Raw genomic sequence first — 21,780 nt, 5'->3', positions numbered from 1 at the left:
TAAGCACAATAGCTATTAAGGGGATCACTGAATAAGTGCAGAAGAAATAATTTTTTAGTTATCCCAAAGGTAACAGTGGAAAAAAAAAATGTTACCTTCTCTGACAGATACAAAATAGGAGATACAGTTTCTTTAAAATTTCAAATTTCTTATCCCATAGTAAATTCAAAATCTCTCATTCCATCCCTTCCTTACAACTTCGTCCCATTTACATTTCTGCATGTTTACATTCTGCAATGTTTTTAAGGCTTTCTAACTTGCCAAGAGCACTGGAAGCCTGCCATGGACAGAGTAAGCTCTTGGGCTGCTGAGAGCTTCTATCTCATGTCAATATTCTGAGTGCTACAGTTCTGCAACAGCCTGCAAGAAAAACTGACAGGAAACTTGTGTCTGAATACATTAGTTCTGCCACAACGACCTTCTCACCAGTTTGTGGGGGGGAGGCTGGGACAGTCCAATTTCTGGTCTGTTGTAATAGCAAAAAATTATCCGCTCAGGAGCAACTCCCTTTACACAAGAGGCCCTCCTATACATCTCAGCTGGTTTGCTTCCACAGAGGGTGTAACATTGCCCCGGGCATATTAAGACACCCCAAAGCCCTTTGGTGTCCTCTGAGGAACACTAGTCAGAGTGAAGGCAGTAAAGAGCAGGGAAGGAAACTTGGCAACCGAAGGGAACAGGCAGCCCAAGACGAGCTGCCAGTACTCAGGCAAACACATGATTTTAATGTGCAAAGTTGTTCTTCATTCAGGAAAGTTTTTTTTCCCAGTGCAAGAGAATGTATCTCAAGGTAAATCTACAAAGCTAGATGCCAGGCAGTCTCTGCTTATCTTTTCTCAACACCATGCAGCTAATTCTTCTTATTCTGTACCCGTCAACTATATAAAATCATTATTCTTACCTCTTAAAGTAGCCAATCCAAACAAGTGATGCTCCACCAAACCAATATGGGCAACAACCATGTCAAAGACATCTTTACATATCGTTTTGGTGTCACAGGTCAGCTCCAGCTTCTGCCCACTTAGAAGCATCACATTTACTTTTCGCCTGGTGTCATCATTTTTCCCTTTTTTAGTCTGCATTTTTCAAAATAAAATATCCCAACATTCACATTCGTGCTAAAAGCGCATTAGTCAGTTTAACATACTCCCCCCCACTGACTGCTGAACAGCCCCTTTCTTACCAAGATAGACTTTGGTAGGTCCAAGGAGATGAATGGTTCAATCGTCATTTTCACAAACTCGGGGCCAAAGAAATTCTGTCAATCACAAGAGTATGAATTAACACTGTGTTGCTAGAACAATAGACTGAGGCACATTTAACTCCTGCCCTACAAATGCTAGAGAGCAACCAAAGGCTGAAAGCAGAGAATTGTACTGAATTCGTCTCATGAGCTGGTGAATCCAAAGAACATGATTTTGCCACCATGTATGCCAGATACAATGGCAAACTACAGTGTTGTCGACATTATTACTCTCTGTACTTTCCTTCATTTGCTGGGCAAGAGCCAGTAGTTTAATATTATTTGTCTTTCTTTAACGAACGGGGCATGGGTTGCATATTTGGACCATCTGGGATTATCTCAGTAAGCAACTGCCTGACACCAGTGAGTTTTTCTGCACTGGGGCAATTCTGCCTTGCCAAATCTCTGCCTGTGACACATGAGTCTCATCTCCTGAAGACCAAAATGTTTCAGTTTAATTCCATCTGCTGGGTTCAAGTAGAGATCCTGGCCAATTTTGGTCTGCCTGTAGACAAATAAATGTTCTTCTATTTCACCCTCTAAGTTACAGGAGATCACCTGTTCAAATCGTTAAAGGAAGTCCTCTGCACAATACCACATTAAAAAAGTGACCCAAGATTAGTCTTTTAAGGGGAAATCTTTATTGGTTACCACCTACTGTGTACTATAGGCAAAACATCTGCATGTAAACCTCCTGAGGGGGTCAGGGAAAACCCCAACAACCTCGTTAGTTAAGGCCTACATGAACTAACTGCTCAGAGCACTACAGACTGGAGACAGCAACAAGATTGGGACAGCAAATTCACCTGACTCTTGTTTCAAGTTTTTCCTATCCTTAAAAAAAAGCAGCAGTAGAGGTCATCAAGCTGTCATCTTTTCTGAAGATCAGTCACTCTCTTTACCTCTTTCTCTGTAATCTTTTATTTCACCCACATACCAAAATAGCTGGGAAAGGAAAACCAGAGTTTGCACTGTGATTCAGGGTGAACCCAAGGGCCAAATGAATCCTCTCTGCCTTTCTTTAATTCATTTAATAACCTTTGATGCTGGTGGGACACATCCACGTTCCACATAGAAAAATAAATGCAAATCGAAGTGGTTGAAAACACCACAGAACACAGAAGAAAACTACACCTGACCTTTGTTATGACACTGCACTGTTCAACTGATGCAATCTTTAGTCAAAACTTGCTGTCTGTTTTAATATCTCTTGATGAAGCTTCAGGCTACAGAGCCACTAATGCCACAAAGCCTCAGAAGTTTACCTTGTGAGAGCAGGTCTTTCCTATCAGAACACCACCAACCACCTAGTATTTAATCTGTTGATGATGGTTTATTACAGGACCCAACTTATGAATCCCACATATTAGAGTTTCAGTCAAGACATGGCTTCATTTCAATGAAAATAAGAGTTTGCCTGAGACTAAGGCATTACCCTCAGTTTTCTTTGTGTCATGGCTGTTTCCAGGGCTATTTCTCTCAGCGGATCTCTGGTGATGTCAAGCATTGAGGTCCTAATTGCATCTCCTGGGTAGAGGTTAGGTCGGGACTGTCTGAGAGCCATTCTAGCTTGCAGTTGCATCATTTCTTCTTCCTGACGCTTTAGCATCACTTCTTGACTTACTAGATTGCCTTCAAACGGTGCTTCGTGCTGCCTGCAATACAGTCAGAGGGAATGAAAGACATTACAAGGTTTTCCTAAAATATTCTGCTGCTTTAAGCACTTACCTAGCTGGAAACCCAGAACACAACATCTAGCTATCAAATACTATGTTAAATACAGCATTTATTCAGCAGCCAGGAGGTTAAGCGCTCCACAGCAATGCATCAGTATAGAAAATGTGTACAACACGCTAAGTTTCTACAGCTGCCTGCCATTTAATCATCTGAAAATAAAGACTCAGCTGCAGTCTAAAAAAAACACTCGACACTACAAATCCAATGAATCAGTACAAAACCACTGAATACACACAGGGAAGAAAAATATGAATGCTTTGAAAAATACGTTAATTTCTCTGTTCAAGCAGGGACTGTGAAAAAGGCACACTTGAAATCATCCTGTTAAAGAGAAAACTAAAACAATTGTGTACTTTATATAAGTAAATATTGCTCCAATCACTATCTGTAGCAATTCTTTAGGAACTCTTTGCACAGCACTAGAATTTATCCCCTGATTTTTCCTGGGCAGTAGATTAAAATATTTATGTATTTTATATGTATCAACATCCTCTATACTAAATCATTCTATGTATCATACTTTAACTTTTTCATAATCTTGTTTTGCTGAAAAAACCCAACTATTTTCTTTTAAATTCCTAAGAATGGTTTGGTTGATACACAGCTATCACAAAAAAGAAATCAGAGTCTAAATGAATAATCCAAAGGAAAAAGAAGAGGAAAAAAAAAAATTAACCCCCCTCAGGATTTCTGAAAAACACAGCAACATATCCTTCAGTTATTTTCTCAGCAGATATGGATCCCAAATGTCCCACCAATTTTATTCCCTGTGGAAGGAAAGAAGTCCATGTCCCATTTCAGGTGAACAACAGTCATTTTTCAGTTGAAGAGCAGGAGGTTAGGAAATGCAAGCAGAGGAGAAAACCAAGAAAAACAAAACCAACTCACACTCCCCTCCCTCTGCCCCATGCTTACAGAAATCAACCTTTGAGGCCCAAACTAATTATAAACCAACCAATTCTTCTTTAGAAATCCTAAAGCAAGAAAAAACAGTGTTCTCCTTCCCTTGACATAACTATACAGAGGCAATTTTAAAAACAAATCGATAAGAGAAACTAACGAGACTTTCATTCACCAAAAAACACTTTCAGCAATTCTAAGCTAAGTATTAGTTTAGAATCTGAACTTTAGATGGTACACAAGAGCAATGAAAAACATGAAAAAGCAAAGAAAGCCTGCATACCATCGCACTGAAGTGTAGGAATACAGATAAATACAGAGTAAGTCCTATACTGACATACAGCCCTTTGTAGTAAAAGGTAATCTACAGATTTTAAAGACATGACATTTATATGCCTATTTTCTAAAAGAAACTAAAGATACATTTGATGAATGACAAATCAGTTTAAAAAGTAAGAGAAAACACACCAGTCCAGCCAGTATAGTTGTCTATGCTAATCAGTGGACATGATTTCAATTTTTTTTTCCCTTTTTTTTTACTGCAAAGTTTGTAATTGAATGCCAATAGCGTGAACAATGCACCGCATTCTCTTCAACAATAAACTGCCACTAATGCACCATGAACTAAGCAAAAGAATGCTGAGGTTCCTCAAATGGAAGTTCAGGGAAGATTTAGAGAAGATATAGAAAAACGTATAAACGTAAGCCCATTATCCTTTCTATTGTGCTGGGCTTTCATAGCATCATTCCCATTCTCCCTCCTCTATTCCTTTCTCCAACAGACTTAATAATGTGCACCTAAAAGGACAAAGTAATGAGAAAAGGCCTCGGACCTGCAAAGACTTGTGCACATGCTGAGCTTTTCACCAAGGGGAAGCTTATTAAGATCGACATATGTGGGAATGTTCACAATGAACTAAGTTAAATACACCCACAAGCATCCTTCAGATCAAGGTCTAAGGATGGGCTCTGAAATAAAACAAAAACAAACACTTTCTGAACATAAATATCTATGAATTATCAAAGGTGATATGAAAAAGTGAGACATGTTGCAACTGGCTGTATCTGAAAACACTTGATAATGTGAAAACCTCTACTGCAGAAAAAAACTTTTTAATACCATACAGCTCTGCGCAACAGAAGCAATCGTAAGTTATTGTGCTCCGGCAGGGGGATTGGACTAGATGATCTTTCAAGGTCCCTTCCAATCCCTAACATTCTGTGATTCTGTGAAGTATTATTCTGTTGGTTTATCATTTTTGCTCACATGTATTAGTTTCTCTGAAAATTGGGGTGGGTGTGGGGCACCCGTGGAGGAAACTCAAAAACCTAATGTTTTCAAAGTTTTCCGAAGTTAGTATATAAGCACTATCACCAACCAGAAATCAGCACGCTTCAGTATCCTGGGTAAGTAAAACTAGCTCAAAGCTTGGTCAGACTGGCAGTTTTTCACGGAGGGTATCAGCATGATTCACCCTTTAGGTTCCAAGACTAGGAATGCATCTCTCATTCTACAGAAGAGGAGACGTTGACAGATCCAGCTAGAGCTCTTCTGTGAAGTTCAGAAGGTGCAAGTATTATCATTCCACTTAAAAAAAAAATCCAAATCACATTCCTAACAGATAACATCATAAAAGTGTGTTTAATATGGTTCCTCATCAGACAAATACTTGGCTGATCCTCTGTATTTTCATCCATGTTTGACTGCAAACCAGAACCTCAAAGTTATTTATTAACCTGAAGACGGTAGGTGAGCAGTCACCTGGGAGGCTGACTCCAATCAAAGAGGGAAGAGAGTTAACTCCTCACCTAGTGTACTTACCAAGAAAAGAGCAGGTATTGGATCAGAGAAGGAAGCTGGAAGAAGGGAAGCAGGCAGGCATTCTCTAATGATTAGTGCAGTGGAAAGGTGAGGAACAGACTGAGAAAGATGGACGCCTTTTGGTAAGGTAGGAAGGAGACGCAAATGCAATCTAGTGGAAGGAAAAGGAAACAGAAGGAAGAGATCCGCGTCAGTTGCTGCTCCTAGAGAGAAAAAGGAAGAAATAGTAAAGGAAGAAAAAAAGAAAAATAAGGACAAGAATAACGAATCCAAGAAGGAAAGAGGAAACACAGACACAAGTATTGATTGTCATGAGGAAAGCATCCCAAGAAGTTTGAAGGATAACAACAGTCACAGAGGATAAGATGGGTTTGAGTGTGCTCTTAAACTACTGAAAAAAGTCTACGGCTTCTGCTAGTTCAGGAGCAGATCAGCCCACCCAAACAGCACGAGTTGTGCTGGCTGGTAACTCTGAACAGCTTCATGTTTTTTTTTTAATACTGGCAGCAAACTCCCTCAAATCCAAATTCCATTTGATTTACAATGCAGTTTTACAAGGATAATTCTGTGGATAATTACGCAGACTGCCTCTAAGGACATGCCACAGGAGCAGTAAATTTAATATGTATTGAAGTACAGATGGTATCTCTGAACACAGAGAAAAAACACTGAAGCATGCTCCCCAGTGCTGACGGGACTCAAGCAATGGAGTAAGCCGCATCTACTTCCCCAAAGCCTGAAATCAAATGACCAGTCAAAACCATAAACTCTGAGAATCTGCTTCGTGGAACCACTTGTTATCAGGAATTTTAATTTGAGAGCTTATGTTGTTGAAGTTAAAAGAGTCAAGGTCTTCTGCAACACAAGACACTTTAAAGTAACAACATGCAATGTTCTGGATAAAAATATCACATTACCTTCTTAGAAATCTCCCTGTTTAACTAGCTACCATCTTTGATGGTATTCCTTTTTACAGTTGTTAGCACTGGAAAGTTTTAACAGTCGTTGGAGAAAAAGAGTGAGAGAACCCGAGTGCTGTTTTCCATTCAGCTCACCTAATTAACAGAGATATTATCTAAGTATTTTTTAGGACCCAATTCTCCTCCTGGCTGCTTTCCTGTTTCTCAGTGGGTCTATAAAAAAGGCTAGTGAAACAAGCTTTCAGGAGTTCAGTCTCATTTTGCAGTCTTGGATACGCTTATTAGTCTGGTACTTAAATCTAAAACAAAAAAAAAAGAGAGGGAGAAAGAGAGAGAGAGGGAGAAAGAGAGAGAGAGGGAGAAAGAGAGAGAGAGGGAGAAAGAGAGAGAGAGGGAGAAAGAGAGAGAGAGGGAGAAAGAGAGAGAGAGGGAGAAAGAGAGAGAGAGGGAGAAAGAGAGAGAGAGGGAGAAAGAGAGAGAGAGGGAGAAAAAAGAAAAGGCTTTTTCACTTTATGAAAATTATGAGTATTTGTTGTACCGTACTATGACATTTTTGAACAAATGTAGAGTGGTATCTTTTAGTAAAGGCAGAGAGAGGAGGTCAAGCAGAAACAGGAGATTTAAAAAAATACTGAGCCTTGAAGTAAGACTGTATAGTTACACACATCCAAAATTCATTCCATTGCTCAGCACAACAGGTAAGTCTATACTGCACTTATAAACCAATATTTTCCTTCTACATTTCATACATATACAAATTACTTCCATTAAAGGTACTGGTCTGAACAGAGCAATATAAAGTAAAATAATATAAAATGAACCATGAGAAAGTATGTACTGTTCTACCACAACATTTTCACCTGCATAATAGGTCCGATTCATTTACAACACTGTGACTCGTTTACATACCACATACTACTTTGTTTCTCAAAACATTTTGTAAATAGTAACCAAAGTTCTCTATCAGCATCCACAAATTACTGCTGTTTTATTCTGAAGTATAGCTACAGTGTTGAATTGGCAACTTTCCTGGGTTCAGGTCAAAGCCAAAGCACAACGAGGCTGACCTAGCAGTATCCACCAAAAGAAAAAAAAAATGATGGGAAGTCAGTTAAGAAAGCTACGTGTGTGCTCTGTGTACACAGTAGTAATCTACTTTGCCATTTTAGTGTGGTGCTAAGACAGCATAAAATGCAAAGCAGAAATTTACACCTCTTTAGTGGGGTTACATGGAACACAAACCTGTAACCTGAGTCCTTGAAAATTTGCCCTGAATGCTCAGACACTAGCCCAAATTCTCCTGTGTCAAAACACGCTAGATTTCTAAGACTGCTTGGACACTGCAGTCTAACATACGTGCTGCTACACAAAGAGATCCCATATTCCTGCCAACAAAGCAGCAATCACTCAGCTAAGGAATGCTTAAATCCTTCTCCCCTGCAAGAAATGCCAATATATACATTACTAAATGACATTGCACTTTTCAGGCAAAGTGTAAGTAGTAAGAAAAGTGATGCAGAAAAGCTGTCGAATTTTCCAAACTACTGTTCATCAGATACAGTTCATCTGAGACCTGCCTTAGCCAGATCCATTTAAAGCACACAACACAGTGCGAGAAGCAGATGTTCATGTATTTTAATGGTGAAAGCATGGATCTAAGCCCTCCTCTTCACTGCACATCACCCTATACGCTAAATGAACACCTTTGACAGTTTTGCCACACCACCTCAAACAGGTCCAACCTTCAGACACCTCTAAGTTTCTTTAACAGGATAGAGCAGGATTGCCATCCAACTTATGCCGAAAACATATAAATATTCTAAAATATTAAGTACAACAGCAATCCTTCTCCTGATCCACCACAAACAAAGCAAAAGGCTCCCATGAGAAGTCTTTGTTGTTGTAATGTGGTGAGGGAAGACAGGGAAAACACATGTCTTTTTGTTTCCCCATACTACAAAGGCCATTTGAATCATTTTGAGAAAATATTCCGAGCTGATTCAGTGTCTGGCAGAAACTAGAAGAAGGAAACTTTCAATGAGGACTGGGTTAGGGAGCAATTAAATAGTCTGGACATCCATAAATCCATGGGTCCAGATGGGATGCATCCGCGGGTGCTGAGGGAGCTGGCTGAAGTCACTGCTGGACCGCTCTCCATCATTTTTGCCAAGTCTTGGGAAACGGGAGAGGTGCCCGAGGATTGGAGGAAAGCAAATGTCACTCCAGTCTTCAAAAAGGGCAAGAAGGAGGACCTGGGTAATTATAGACCGGTCAGCCTCACCTCTGTCCTTGGGAAAGTAATGGAACAGCTTATCCTTGGTGCCATCTCAAGGCATATCACGGATAAGAGGGTCATTAGGGGCAGTCAGCATGGCTTTACCAAGGGTAAGTCATGCTTGACCAACCTTATAGCCTTTTATGAGAATGTAACAAGGTGGATGGATGATGGCAGAGCGGTGGATGTGGTCTACCTTGACTTCAGTAAAGCCTTTGACACAGTCCCTCACAGCATCCTCACAGCTAAATTGAGGAGGTGTGGTCTAGACAATAGAGTAGTGAGGTGGGTTGCAAACTGGCTTAAAGAGAGAAGCCAGAGAGCGGTGGTCAATGGTGCAGAGTCCAGTTGGAGGCCAGTATCTAGTGGAGTGCCTCAGGGGTCAGTACTGGGGCCAATATTATTCAATATATCCATTAACGATTTGGACGAGGGAATTGAATGTACTATCAGCAAGTTTGCTGATGACACTAAGCTGGGAGGAGTGGCTGACACGCCAGAAGGCTGTGCTGCCATCCAGCGGGACCTGGACAGGCTGGAGAGTTGGGCAGGGAATAACCTGACGAAATTTAACAAGGGAAAGTGTAGAGTCCTGCATCTGGGCAGGAACAACCCCAGGTTCCAGTATAGGTTGGGGAATGACCTATTAGAGAGCAGTGTAGGGGAAAGGGACCTGGGGGTCCTGGTGGACAACAGGATGACCATGAGCCAGCACTGTGCCCTTGTGGCCAGGAAGGTCAATGGCATCCCCGGATGTATTACAACGGGGGTGGTCAGTAGATCAAGAGAGGTCCTCCTTCCCCTCTACTCCGCCCTGGTGAGACCCCATCTGGAATATTGTGTCCAGTTCTGGGCCCCTCAGTTCAAGAAGGACAGGGAACTGCTGGAGAGGGTCCAGCATAGGACAACAAAGATGATTAAGGGAGTGGAGCACCTCCCTTATGAAGAAAGGCTGAGGGAGTTGGGGCTCTGGAGAGGAGGAGACTGAGGGGTGACCTTATTAATGTTTATAAATATATAAAGAGTGAGTGCCATGAGAATGGAGCCAGGCTCTTCTCAGTGGCAAACAATGATAGGACAAGGAGTAACGGGATCAAGCTGGAACACAAGAGGTTCCACTTAAATTTGAGAAGAAACTTCTTCTCAGTGAGGGTGACAGAGCACTGGAACAGGCTGCCCAGGGAGGTTGTGGAGTCTCCTTCCCTGGAGACATTCAAAGCCTGCCTGGACACATTCCTGTGCGACCTCACCTAGGCGTTCCTGCTCCAGCAGGGGGATTGGACTAGATGATCTTTTGAGGTCCCTTCCAATCCCAAACATACTGTGATACTGTAATCTAGAAGTTCCCTGTCAATAAAAATTCTGAAACTGTAACCTCTCTCAAAATCTAACAGGTATGGCAAAACACATTGCTGCTGTACAAAAAAGCTGTACTAAGGTGAGACATACAAAGTATAACCTACTTTTTAAAACAAGACTGATGAACAGCACTGGAAAAATAAAAAGCAAACCGATGTCATATTACAATATGCAGCATAGCAAAATACATTTCAAAAAGCATAAATTGATACTGAAGTGGCCTGTCTATAATCAGTTCTGAGGTTATGCAAAAGAAAAAAAAACATCCATCCAAACACAACAACATAAAACTAATTTGCCAGAATAACCAATCAAATGTGTGGCTTTTGGCTTATTTCAAAGAAACTGAATTCCGTAATTTCCCTGTTAAATAAAAAAATGCAAAATAATTGGTATAAATATTTTTAAAAACTTAATTTTAGTACAATCAAAATTAAAATTATTAAATATTTCCAAGCAGAACATGGTCCCTTCTGACAGATATCGCAACTTGACAGAGCACAACCCAGTCTCCCTTAAATATGGCAACTCAATTTCGACTCCTAACTGATATACTTACCTCTACGCCCCAGTGCACCACAAGACTTTTACTTCAGACAGCAATATGTGGTTCTGAAATGCTAATTTCCTTCAAGTACAACATGCCATTTATTAACCTTAAACAGAAACTGGGATGGGAGTGAAAATTTTGCTTGCAGATTTAGAAGGCTGTTTTTGATAAAGACACAGCACTTCAAGACATACTGTTTTCACAGGGTTTACCTTGCTCGCTGAGAATTAGCTTGACTTGGTGTGGAGACATCATCAGCAGCTGGCAAAGCACCACTGGCATCATCTCTCTTGAAACCTTCAGTTCTTCTCACTAGCAAACCAAAAGACAAATTAATACCTGACGGCGCAACAAAGCACACAGAGTAATCCAATCTAAAAATCAAGGAATTATCAAGTCATATGAGATTACTTAGAAGGAATCAGATTCATGTGTTCTGCACAACAGCACTGCAGCATTAGACAAACTAGCATTATGAAGATTATTTCAGTTTTCAAAAGAATCTTATAGTTTCCCCCAACAAAGACAGCTGCACTACACAAATCCTTTAAAAAAGTATACTAAGGAAGGCTGAAAAAAAACGCCAGGCACAATTGCATGGATACCTTTCCAAGGTGACCTGTTTCTTTGTCAGCCATGAGTTGAGACATACAAGTGACAGAGAGATCATGCAAAACAAGAACAGAATAAGAGCAGCTAGGTAATTATGCATCCAGTTCACAAGAAGGGAGTGAAGAAGCCAGCACATATATTGTTGAGCTCTGTGTTTGATTTTTATTCTTGGGATCTGACTCCTCCTTATAATTTTATAAAATAAAATAAAATAAATCTTTTGGTAATATACTAACCTGCTATCCTGTACCTTTTGCTGGTACGTTTTCCCATAGCAGCATCTGAGACACTTACCAACTGTCCTGGTTTTGGCTGGATGGAGTTAATTTTCTTTCTCATAGCTGTGTTTTGGACTTAATATGAGCAGAATGATAGTAATATACTGATGCTCCAGTTGCTGCTCAGTAGTCAAGGATTTTTTGGATCCCCATGCTCTACCAGATGCACAAGAAGCTAGGAGGAGGCACAGCCGGGATGGCTGACCCAAGCCGGCCAGATGGGTATGTATCCCATTCCATATGCCATCATGCTCAGCTTAGACACTGGAGTTGGCTAGGGGGCAAATACTGCTGCTTGGGAGCGAACAAGCTATTGGTGTTGCAGGCAGTGTGCAATTGCATTGTGCATCACTTGTTTTGTATATCCCATTATTATTGTTACTACTATTATCTTCTCTTACTTTGCTGTCCTATTAAACTGTTCTTATGTCAAACCATGAGGGTTTTTTTCCCTTTCTGATTCTCTCCCCCATCCTACTTGGTGGGGGGCGGGGCAGGATGAGCGAGTGACTGTGTGGCCCTAGTTGCCAGCTGGGGTTAAACCACAACATCAGGTCTGATTTTGCAAACCACTTCACTTTCATCTCTTACGGTACTCTCAATAAACAGAGCTAGCAGGAGAGCTCTTGCAGAACACATTATAGCCCCTTGGAATCTGAAAACAGTTCTTTTCGATAGTCATTTCACTGAGACCAGCAATACTACTGTTAGTAGCCAGAAAGGAGCTCTCTCTTTGCCTGTACAAACTTAGGAGTTGTTGACTTCGGACTGGAACACATAAACAGCCTGTTCTAAACGGCAATAAAAAGGAATGCATTACAGGAGCCTTGCTGCTCGTATATGCTCCTTAGGCTTCAGGCTCAGTAAGCAGGAAGACAGACAAAGATGAGGAAGATGAGGAGGGTTGAGAGAGCAGCAAATACCTGAAGGCTGGGTTGGAATTCTGTGTGTGCAGAATATCTACAGTGCAGCTATGCTCTAGCTTCCTAAATATTGCTTTCTGTCCATGTTTTCATAAAATGGTTTGTCTCCACTGCATGATTTTGCAAAGCTGATTATGCATTTAATCAGCTGTGCTCTCTGCTTGACTTCTTTTCACCATTCTAGCATGTATTTCAAAAAACGCACCAGATATTTACTTCCATGCTGTGTTTCCATTGCGTCATGAAAATCCCTCCTGCCATATATCAGCGAACACTCTTTCATACCATCTCCTGCTTTTCCAATCCATTAATTTCACAGAACTTACTTAAATTTATCTTGCGAATATCCTGTAGTATCTACTACTTTTGCATTACACTGAAGTCCTTGGCCTATAAATTATCAGTCATATAACCCTCACAGTAAAACCAACTGATATAAAAATAATTAAACCACGTATGTCTCATAAAAAGCTTTTGCAATTTACTGTTGTAAAACAACTCAATCATTTTTGTGCCTCTGAAGTCAGCACATAATTTAAAACAAGCACTCCAATTAAAAGTTAACCATTTCCAGGTTTTCCTACCAAGTTCCCTTTCAGTGTGCTACATGTCAAAGTCATTTTTGAACCATCTGCCAAATACGCTGAACTATACACAATATTGTAATTACATGAGATCATCTTACAACTTCGGATTAATGGTAATTATCAAGCCTCCTATCCTCCTACTAAAGATTTAACTTCATAATTTTGGGTCTATTTTTAATCTTGAACCTTTTTTTTTTTTTTTTTAAATTCAGTTTTTAAAAAAATTATTTTTTTTTTTTAGAATTTTTTAAACACAGGTCTTACCTTGCCTAAAATCTTGTTCCGAAGAAATAACAGATGTACTTTCACTTGAAGTACTATAAACGTCACTGTGGTAAGATTTGTACCTTCTCAAAGGCTCTGAAAGTTTAAATCAGGATATCAGAGGAGTAAGAGAGCAACAGGTCAAATGCAAAAAAATCAAATGCGTATTAACATTTGAAATTTTAAAAAATATTTTCAAAACATTTTTAAATTCTGGTCTGTGGTTATGGAGTCTGAAAGCAAACAGATACTGTGCAGTCTCATTCTGTCTCTGCAGCCCGAAGGTTCTGTGGTCTGCCTGGCCTCTCATGGCTATCACTGTCCTCTGAACATCACCGAACCATCATCACTCTCAAGATAAAACTAACAGTTAAAAGACCAACAAAACCCAATGCCCTCTGCAATCAAAACCTCTTTTACACACCTCTTGTGTGTAAAAAGTAACCGCTGGGACTCAGTCTCTGATTCCTTCATGATGAAAAAGGAAAAATACCCACAGAGACAAAGCAGGAACTGAAAAATAGTAATTCATTCAGTTCATCTTTGACATCCACAAAATAAGATTAACAGTCAATTAATAAGCCCCTCTAGGATATTTAATTAACCAGAACAGCTAAACGCATGTGATAAGAAAGCAAAACAGCACAGTCTCAGTTCCTACTCTCAATGGATTCTTTAAATAACATCCTAGAGCAAAGGACTTCACAGAAAAGATAAGTACTTGACATGTGCAACTCTCTCTCACAGCAAATTAACCACCACATAGCGTGTCTAAAAGCAGAAAACAGAAGAAAAATTCCCCACATTTTGGGACTGCCAATGTTTCACTAAGTGGGGGGACACTTCAGATGCTTTTCTTTGCTAGAAGGCTGTCTCTGATCCAATTAGGTAACAGTTTTGACAAGAAAGGTGATGATACAGAGAAAACACATGTAACTGCTGTGAAGAGAAGTACAAATCTCTAGAGCAAGGAACATAAAATGTAAGAATGCAAAACGGGCAGTACATAAGCAAGCATCAACAGGAGGTGAAATGTTAGAACAGACCACAGGTTCAGCAAGAATGATTAACATCAGTGATCAAGTTACTCAGAGAAAAACCTTATTAACAAAACTATTACACAGAAGAAATAATTTTATTGTTTCTATTTTATTCAGTGCTACTGAGGACATAACTAGAAAACTAGGTTCATCTCCAACACAAAGCAACAAAAATTATACAGAAAATTCAGTTAACTTTGCTTCGCCTTTCTAGAAGGGAGTAACAAAACCAAACCAAATTAAAAGACAACAGCTATATTTGCAGGTTGAGATATTCAGCTCAGACATCAGTAACAATTTTTTTTCCACAACAGAGTGGTAGTACAAAGGAACAGGTTAACTAGTGAGGTTGTGCATCAGGAGTTTTTGAAGAAGAGTTAGATCAAGATAATCCAGGATAGTTGATTGAAGCTTAATATAGCGGCTTAGGGCTCCGATGAGCAAGCTGTGTGCAGACAGGCACCTCGAGAATCCAAGCTTGCCCTAATAATACTTATTCCTTTATCCTTAATTAACTGAGAGAACTTAATGCAAGTGCTAGCAACTGTGGTTTATCACTACCTTTGTGATCTGAAATAGTTTTAAACTCATCATTAAGGAGCAACATATTTTAGGTTCATCAATAACATTGTCAAAACTATGTTTTGACACAGAGTCTCAATGCCATCCATTGTTACTTAAAAGGTAAGTCTGAATGCCGCATAAAAGAAGCTGGAGGTTCCAGCTTCCCACATCCACAAAGCAGAAAGCCTGGTTGAAAATCCTGTGAGAATGATAAACTTGCGGTGTAACTCATATTAGGTGAGAGGACAAGTTAGATGTGCAGTCAACAGCACTACTCATCCAGACATCCTACAGAAGCAGCGAAAACACCGCATTAGGAAAAGGCATGGTAAAATGTAAGACAATGCAGTTGACCGAGACTAAAGACTAGTTCATATTAATTCTGGAACATCTGTTTCCAAAACTTTCCTCCTTAAAGCTGGCATTTCCTCCATTTCTACCTGGACACTTGGCTTGTGCAATTCCCCACTGTCCCACCAAATACAAGATTCTTTAAGAAAACTGGGAAAAGCAAGCAAAGCAGCCAATTAGCCCATGAAAACAACTGCTCTGGTTAGGCTATCCCAGTTGCACAGTTTAGCAGCATAAACCCAAACTAATTGCAAGGACATTTCACATTATGCTCAAAAAGGAGCAATTTGCACATTTGCAAACCAACCTACAGCATGATGCAGAGAATTTATTTGGGGGTGTTGAGGGGAATGTTTGCTTCAGTCTTTCACAATGGCTACTTTCAGTGTTCCAGATTCTATAACAAAGAAATCTGCTGCCAATCTATCAATTATGAGGGAAATAAAAATCAAATTCAGCGGGCAGTTTTTGGAGATGTATTTTTAAAATACTACCAGGGGTTAAGTGAGGCATCAATCCAAACATGATACTGGAGCTACAGTACAGAAATATTTAACTGAAAACAGATCTCTTCTTTCCTAGCAGCTTTATTAGATGTAGGTTTTTCAAGTCTGCTAGACTGACTTTGAAGCAAGAGGATGGAAAGGGAACAACAAAATATAACATGACATTTTAAACAGATTCATTCTTTTCCACCTAGTCAGCAGCCTGGGCTTCCTGAATCACGCACAAATTGTGGTTTCACTCTGGTTCTTCAAGACACGAAAATTTGCAAAAAAAAAAAAAAAGAAGTAGTAAAACAGAAACAGGCAGTTAAAAGACAAAACAAGTACTTGTACATGGTGGCATGGTATCTGACTCTGCAGGATATTTGACTTCTCTTGACTCATCCTGTTACAGCAGGAGCTGGAACCCTGCTGTAGGCCAAGGGGTAAGTTCACGAGCCAAGAAACATAAAGTCAGATTCCCGATCACTACGTATCGCAGCGTTTGCACAGCCCTCTGCAGGAGGCCCAGCTCAGTTCAGACCTATTCTCCCAGCATTCACCAGTAGAGCCAGAGATGAGATCACCCTCCTTTCTTGTCACACCTTTCCCCCCAAGCAAGACCATACAACTTATCCCAATCACACAAGCAAAGGAATTCTTATCTTCTGGAGGCATTTTAGCACCTTTCCACACGGGCCTGCATCAATGACTGTTCAGCCTAGGGACGAAAGTGTAAAGGCAATCAAGCTACAGCCTGAACTCCGGGGTAAAACCTCTAGATTTTGCTTTGCTTTGCCCAGTTTAGGGAAAATATTTCCAGATATGGAACTGTTTGCTGCTGGGGCATCTTCTCTTCAGTAATCACCTTCCAGTTCTGTGCTGGTATATACACGGCTATACACCCTTCCTACACGTGCTCCCGGCACTTCCCCTTCTCTTAACCAAAAATCATCTTTTCCAGGGCATGGACAGGATGCGCACTGCAGAACTACAAACATTCCATTAAATTATAACTATTGACACTACCATATCTATAATTGCTTGCAAATTCCCCAAATAATGCATGTTCCTCCAGCAAACTCTCCTCAATTAGAACACTTAACATAAAGGATTTAATTTCAGAGAAGGCACTTGGTTCATGGCCAAGCCAAATTTCTTCTAATTAAGAAGTGGCTTCCAAAGGTCATAAAGTCCCAATTACGGGATCAAGTTAAAAGTTAAGCTTTTCATATAATAGTTTCAAAAATAAGGACAAGTTTCTAGTCTGTCTGGCTATGAAGGAACTGAAAGATACTATCAATAAAAGATACAGTCGACAATCGAACAACTTATCTCCCAAATTTACAATTTTCCCCGGGATTTTTGAATGGCCTTTGTTGGTTTGTTTGGATTTTGTTTATTTGCTTGGGTTTTTTTTGTTTGTTTTTCAATTTTTGTTGACTGAAGACAGTCAGTATCAATTCAGTATGAATTTAACTTCTAGAAACATGAAAACATGAAGCACATTGTAGCAAAAATTATTCTACCAGTTACCCTTCTTAATATTTCAGTGTTTAGATTACCATCTGTTACCAGAACACTTCGAGTCATTTCATACCTTAGTAGATTAACAAACCTGGGTTTAAGCATATTTTAATATTAATAAATAAAACTTGTATTAATACACAGTAACACCACGATGCAGAGACAAATGAAGCATTACAACTTGCGTTGCTTAGTGCTGTAGTGGTGCTTTTTCAAACTCCCTATCAAAGCTAGCAGAGCACAACCTTACAGGCACCCAACCCAGCATAAAATAACAAAACACGCTATTTACGCAAGACAAGACATGCAAGCCCAGACAAGTGATTTACAGAAAGTCTCATCTCAGCCAACTTCAACCGAAATCAGAGAACCACATTTAGCTTGGAATTCTATTATCCTAAACACATGACTCACATTAGATACACAGGTTGTCAAATACATATTATTACAGAATTATTACTGGTTGTACAGAGAAAATGGCAGAGCTAAACAGTCAGTTTTGTGACAGGAAGGGAGTTCTTGTTTGCCCTTTGAGGTTGAAGGGTAGGTGTTTCTATTACTTAAGAGTGTTACTATAATACCATTTAAAACACAGAAGCCATCTTTTGAAGAGAAGCTGGGAACTGCTGCTTTTAGAAGAGTTTAACCAGTAAGTTAGAGTCGTATTTACTCTTCCCTTTCCTCTTTTCATCTAAGGAAACTTGAATTATCTTATGCAAGGCAGCACAAGTTTAACAGGAAGAATGTAGAGATCCAGAATAAATCCCTGGTAAGGATTCATATCGAACAAGCGGACATGGGAAGCAAATCCATCCAGCCTCCCAGGGGAACAGGCTCATTTTAACCTGCAAGATTTCCACTACCCACATTCTAAATGAAAACGCTGTATTGAGCATGCAGCTCAAGTCACTGGGCATCCAGGAGGCTCCCTAGAGAGCCAAAGGGACACCTGATGCACAGGGTCTAGCAGGATCTGAGTGACAGGAAGAAAAAATTGCAGAACACACACATCTCTAGGGGTGGGCTGGAAAGGAAAGCAGCAAGATTAAAGAGAACAGTTCCAGGGTCTGCTAAGAACTCATTGTCTTGTACTTAGAAAGATAACCTTACTTTCTGGATCTGGATCATGCCATCTAGGATGAGGCATGTAAGTGGTCACAGGTGGAAAGTTTGGCCAATGAAGCTGTTTGTTTGCTCATTTGAATTTAAATGCTTTACCCAAATGAGAATTGTGAAGTGTTGACTGAAAACTGATAATCCCTGACTAAGTGAGCTGCTGAAAGCTCAGTGAAGCAGATGCCACTTTGCTGTGCAGTTATGGAACTGTAAGAGAATTTTAAGAGCTGTTACCTTATGTTAAACTATGTAATTCACAACAAAATAATAGTGGCTGATGCCAGAGTACTTGTACTTTACAGAAATCCCACAAACATTTTATTTTTCCTTGAAAAGACAACTTCTGCAGCCTCAGTAAAATTAACAACTGAAAGTTTTCTATCTAAAATAGTATCAGTCAGTCCATTATCCTACCCTCCAGCTTCATTAGTGTGATTTCTGGATATCGTTCTAAATGAAACTTATCCTTACCAGACATACCAACCACAGGACAATCCATTTTGCCAGCAGTGAATTTGAATCATACTGCAGCACAATGACTGTAAGACGTGTAAACTGAACCTTAATTTGCTTTCACCCGCGAGCAGATCTACCAGTATGGGTGACTCCCATTTCCTTGTCTTAGCCTACACATGAACTGAGTACACACAATTCAAGAGAAAAAGAAAGTATGCACACTTCACTGAATTCACAGAGGTGAGTTTGTAAAGTGGCTATTTCTCTTTTGCCCCAAATCCAGTCTCTCATTTAATCCACTTCTACAGCAGCTCCCAAATTCAAATTTCTGGAGCTTTGTTTGTTGGGATAAATTTACTCCCAACGGATGCCTGATTACCTGCAGAAATTTTCGCTTTTTCAAAAATACAGCTTCAAACTAAGAGAGCTTTTAAAATCTGGACATTTAGAGTATCCCTAACTGTAACTCTCCACCTAGACACATACAGTCATAATATGGAATTTTATAAATGGGGTCCAGATGACTCTTCAACGTAGCTAATGAGAACACTGTTTTGCTAGATAATGGCACAGAAGACTTCGGAAGCAGAAACCCATCTCCAGAAACAGAGAATATTGCTGCCTCTTGCTGACTGTATGAACCAGGCAGGAGTCAGTGGACAAAAAAAAAAAGACAGGGCTTAATCACCTCTGTTTTCAGTTGGAGAAAATCAAATGTAAAGAGAGAGCGGGATAAACTTAAGTTGAGGCTCTGGGATTCACGTGGTTCCCAACTGCCAAAACATTTAACAAAGTCTAGAGAATATTTTCAAACCATCCCCATTCCTCCATCTCTGAATTTGGTGTGCCAAAGCTTCAGCAAGATCAGCTTTTTTGGTATCCCCCCCTCTTTTTCCTCCCTGTCTGCTATTCAACCCGCAGACAGGTACTTTAGTACTCTCCCAACTGGTTTTGTGCTCCTGTATTCCACCAGGACATGGGCAATCTTTACAGCTCACTCCCTCATGTGTCTCATTTACAACACCCCCATAAGCAAAGCTGCGTTTTAAAAAAGAAGGATGCACATTCACCCCAATCAGCACAAGCCAATTCACTTTGAATTATGTGTACATTCCAGAGAGGGAAAGCTACCCAAGCAAATAAAAGGGAGAGCCTTGTACAAGGCTGTTGTCTCACAGCCTTGCCCCTTACCATTGTGCTGTTTGAAGGCAGGCCCGAGATTCCAAAACCGAAGCGTGTTTACCCTTCACCACTCTCAGAAAATAACATCAGTTTTGTGGGTGAGAAGGCAAAGAAAGCTGGGAGCAAGGGAGAACGGGTGACGCTCCATGCTCTTCAGTGGCAATGCAGGCTTGCAAAACGTAAAAGGTAGAATGTTATTTTCCCTCTGAAATGGGATGCTAGCAGTTGGTGCCAAGCAACAATTACCAAGTTTCAAAAGGAAAACAAAACCATTATCTGCTCCCCTGGTACAGATAAACTGCTTGGGTTTAACAGAAACAACTTCACAACTCTAAATAATTCTGTCTAAGCCAAAAAAACCCTACATAACAAAAAAAAGAAGACTGAACAATAACAGCAGAGATGCAGAACTTGGTATCTCATTCCCTGGCAAGATTAATACATATTTTTAGAGTCTGTTCTTAATGTCCAGAACTGGCTACACCTGAAGTCAAATATAAGTCTCTTTCCCTTTCCCCAACCTGGCTAAGCACCTAATCACAAAGACCCAAACTTTCTTTAGTATACAAGAGATATACAACTTCAACCCTGAAACGATACAGCAGAACAACATATAAACCAGCAAGTTCATGAGCACGGCACTTGCAATGACACTGTCTTTGGAAGGCTTGTGAGGTTAAATCCACGACGTTCTCACTGTAGATTATAGTGCAGTTTAGATGGTTGGTAGCTTACTACAAACTACTCTGTTACAGCACAGCTGTAATTAAAGCTCTGTCATTCTTTCCACTATAAACACTACTTTTCATGAGTTTATAATTTGGATCGTAAAAATCCGTTCTGAGTGAAAGCTTGGCAAACCAGAGTCTGTGCATGAGAACATTTTCTTTTTCCAAGACAGTCGGCTCAAGGTTTTACGAATAACAAAAAAGTTTGCCAGCTTAACCCAAGATAAGTTAAAGAAGAAATAACCCATGTGTCGCTCCAGCTCCTTTGTACTTTGAGGAGGGAAGTTTTACCTGGCTGAGTTTAGTGCGCAGAGGGTCCAATGCCATTTCCCAAGTTAAAAACTGAAAAACAATGTACAGTTGAAAGCAGAGGCTTACTACAATTTTCACAGACTTAACTGTAACCAAGACCTGGACTCAATCAAATTGAAAATACACCCAAACTTACCAAAGAAAAGTCAGATTGTCTCCAGTCCAATACTGTTTTGACGGCTCCTTGCCCTTTGTCTACCCCTCAAGCTGAACAGAACCCTTATTCCTGACAACACAAGCTTTCCAAATACCTTATTCTCTTTCCCTCATTTTCCTGTCAACACCTACCCTTTGAGGTCATGCTCTGTCCCATGTAGGCAGAGTAGTACTCACTGCCATTTTTGGTGGACTTCTTTTCCACTCCATTTCTAGTTGTTGCCCACCTGTCCACAATGTAACTACCAGCTAAGGTGGGCACTAAGCCTCACATCAAGTGCTGTCCAAGAAATCAGCACCACTACCTTTATCAAGATACATGATGTATTTTACCACAGCTTTCCACGCAGTTGCTCACATCTCTCAGCTAGGCTGGGTATATGTCAGAAGAGC

The 21,780-nt window shown here is 40.1% G+C and overlaps 1 protein-coding gene across 5 annotated transcripts in view; it reads right to left on the bottom strand.

Annotated features, from left to right (window-relative positions):
• The window catches only part of PTPN13 (protein tyrosine phosphatase non-receptor type 13), a 125,299-nt gene that overhangs the window by 42,569 nt on the left and 60,950 nt on the right, over positions 1-21,780 (bottom strand). For 4 of the 5 annotated variants that reach the window (XM_071807956.1, XM_071807957.1, XM_065836854.2 and 1 more), the window contains 5 exons: positions 13,471-13,566; positions 11,019-11,118; positions 2,679-2,898; positions 1,184-1,258; positions 902-1,076 (listed from right to left, as the gene is read on the bottom strand). In XM_071807956.1, the coding sequence (XP_071664057.1) occupies positions 902-1,076; positions 1,184-1,258; positions 2,679-2,898; positions 11,019-11,118; positions 13,471-13,566 (666 nt within the window). Of the gene's footprint in view, positions 1-901; positions 1,077-1,183; positions 1,259-2,678; positions 2,899-5,702; positions 5,854-6,619; positions 6,817-11,018; positions 11,119-13,470; positions 13,567-21,780 lie in introns of those variants that run through there. The other variant, XM_065836857.2, reaches the window with a different exon arrangement.

This window comes from Patagioenas fasciata, chromosome 4 (assembly GCF_037038585.1).
Source record: "Patagioenas fasciata isolate bPatFas1 chromosome 4, bPatFas1.hap1, whole genome shotgun sequence".
Taxonomy (NCBI): Eukaryota; Metazoa; Chordata; class Aves; order Columbiformes; family Columbidae; genus Patagioenas; species Patagioenas fasciata.
Note: the sequence above shows the minus strand (reverse complement) of the source record. Positions and strands in the feature narration are given on the sequence as shown.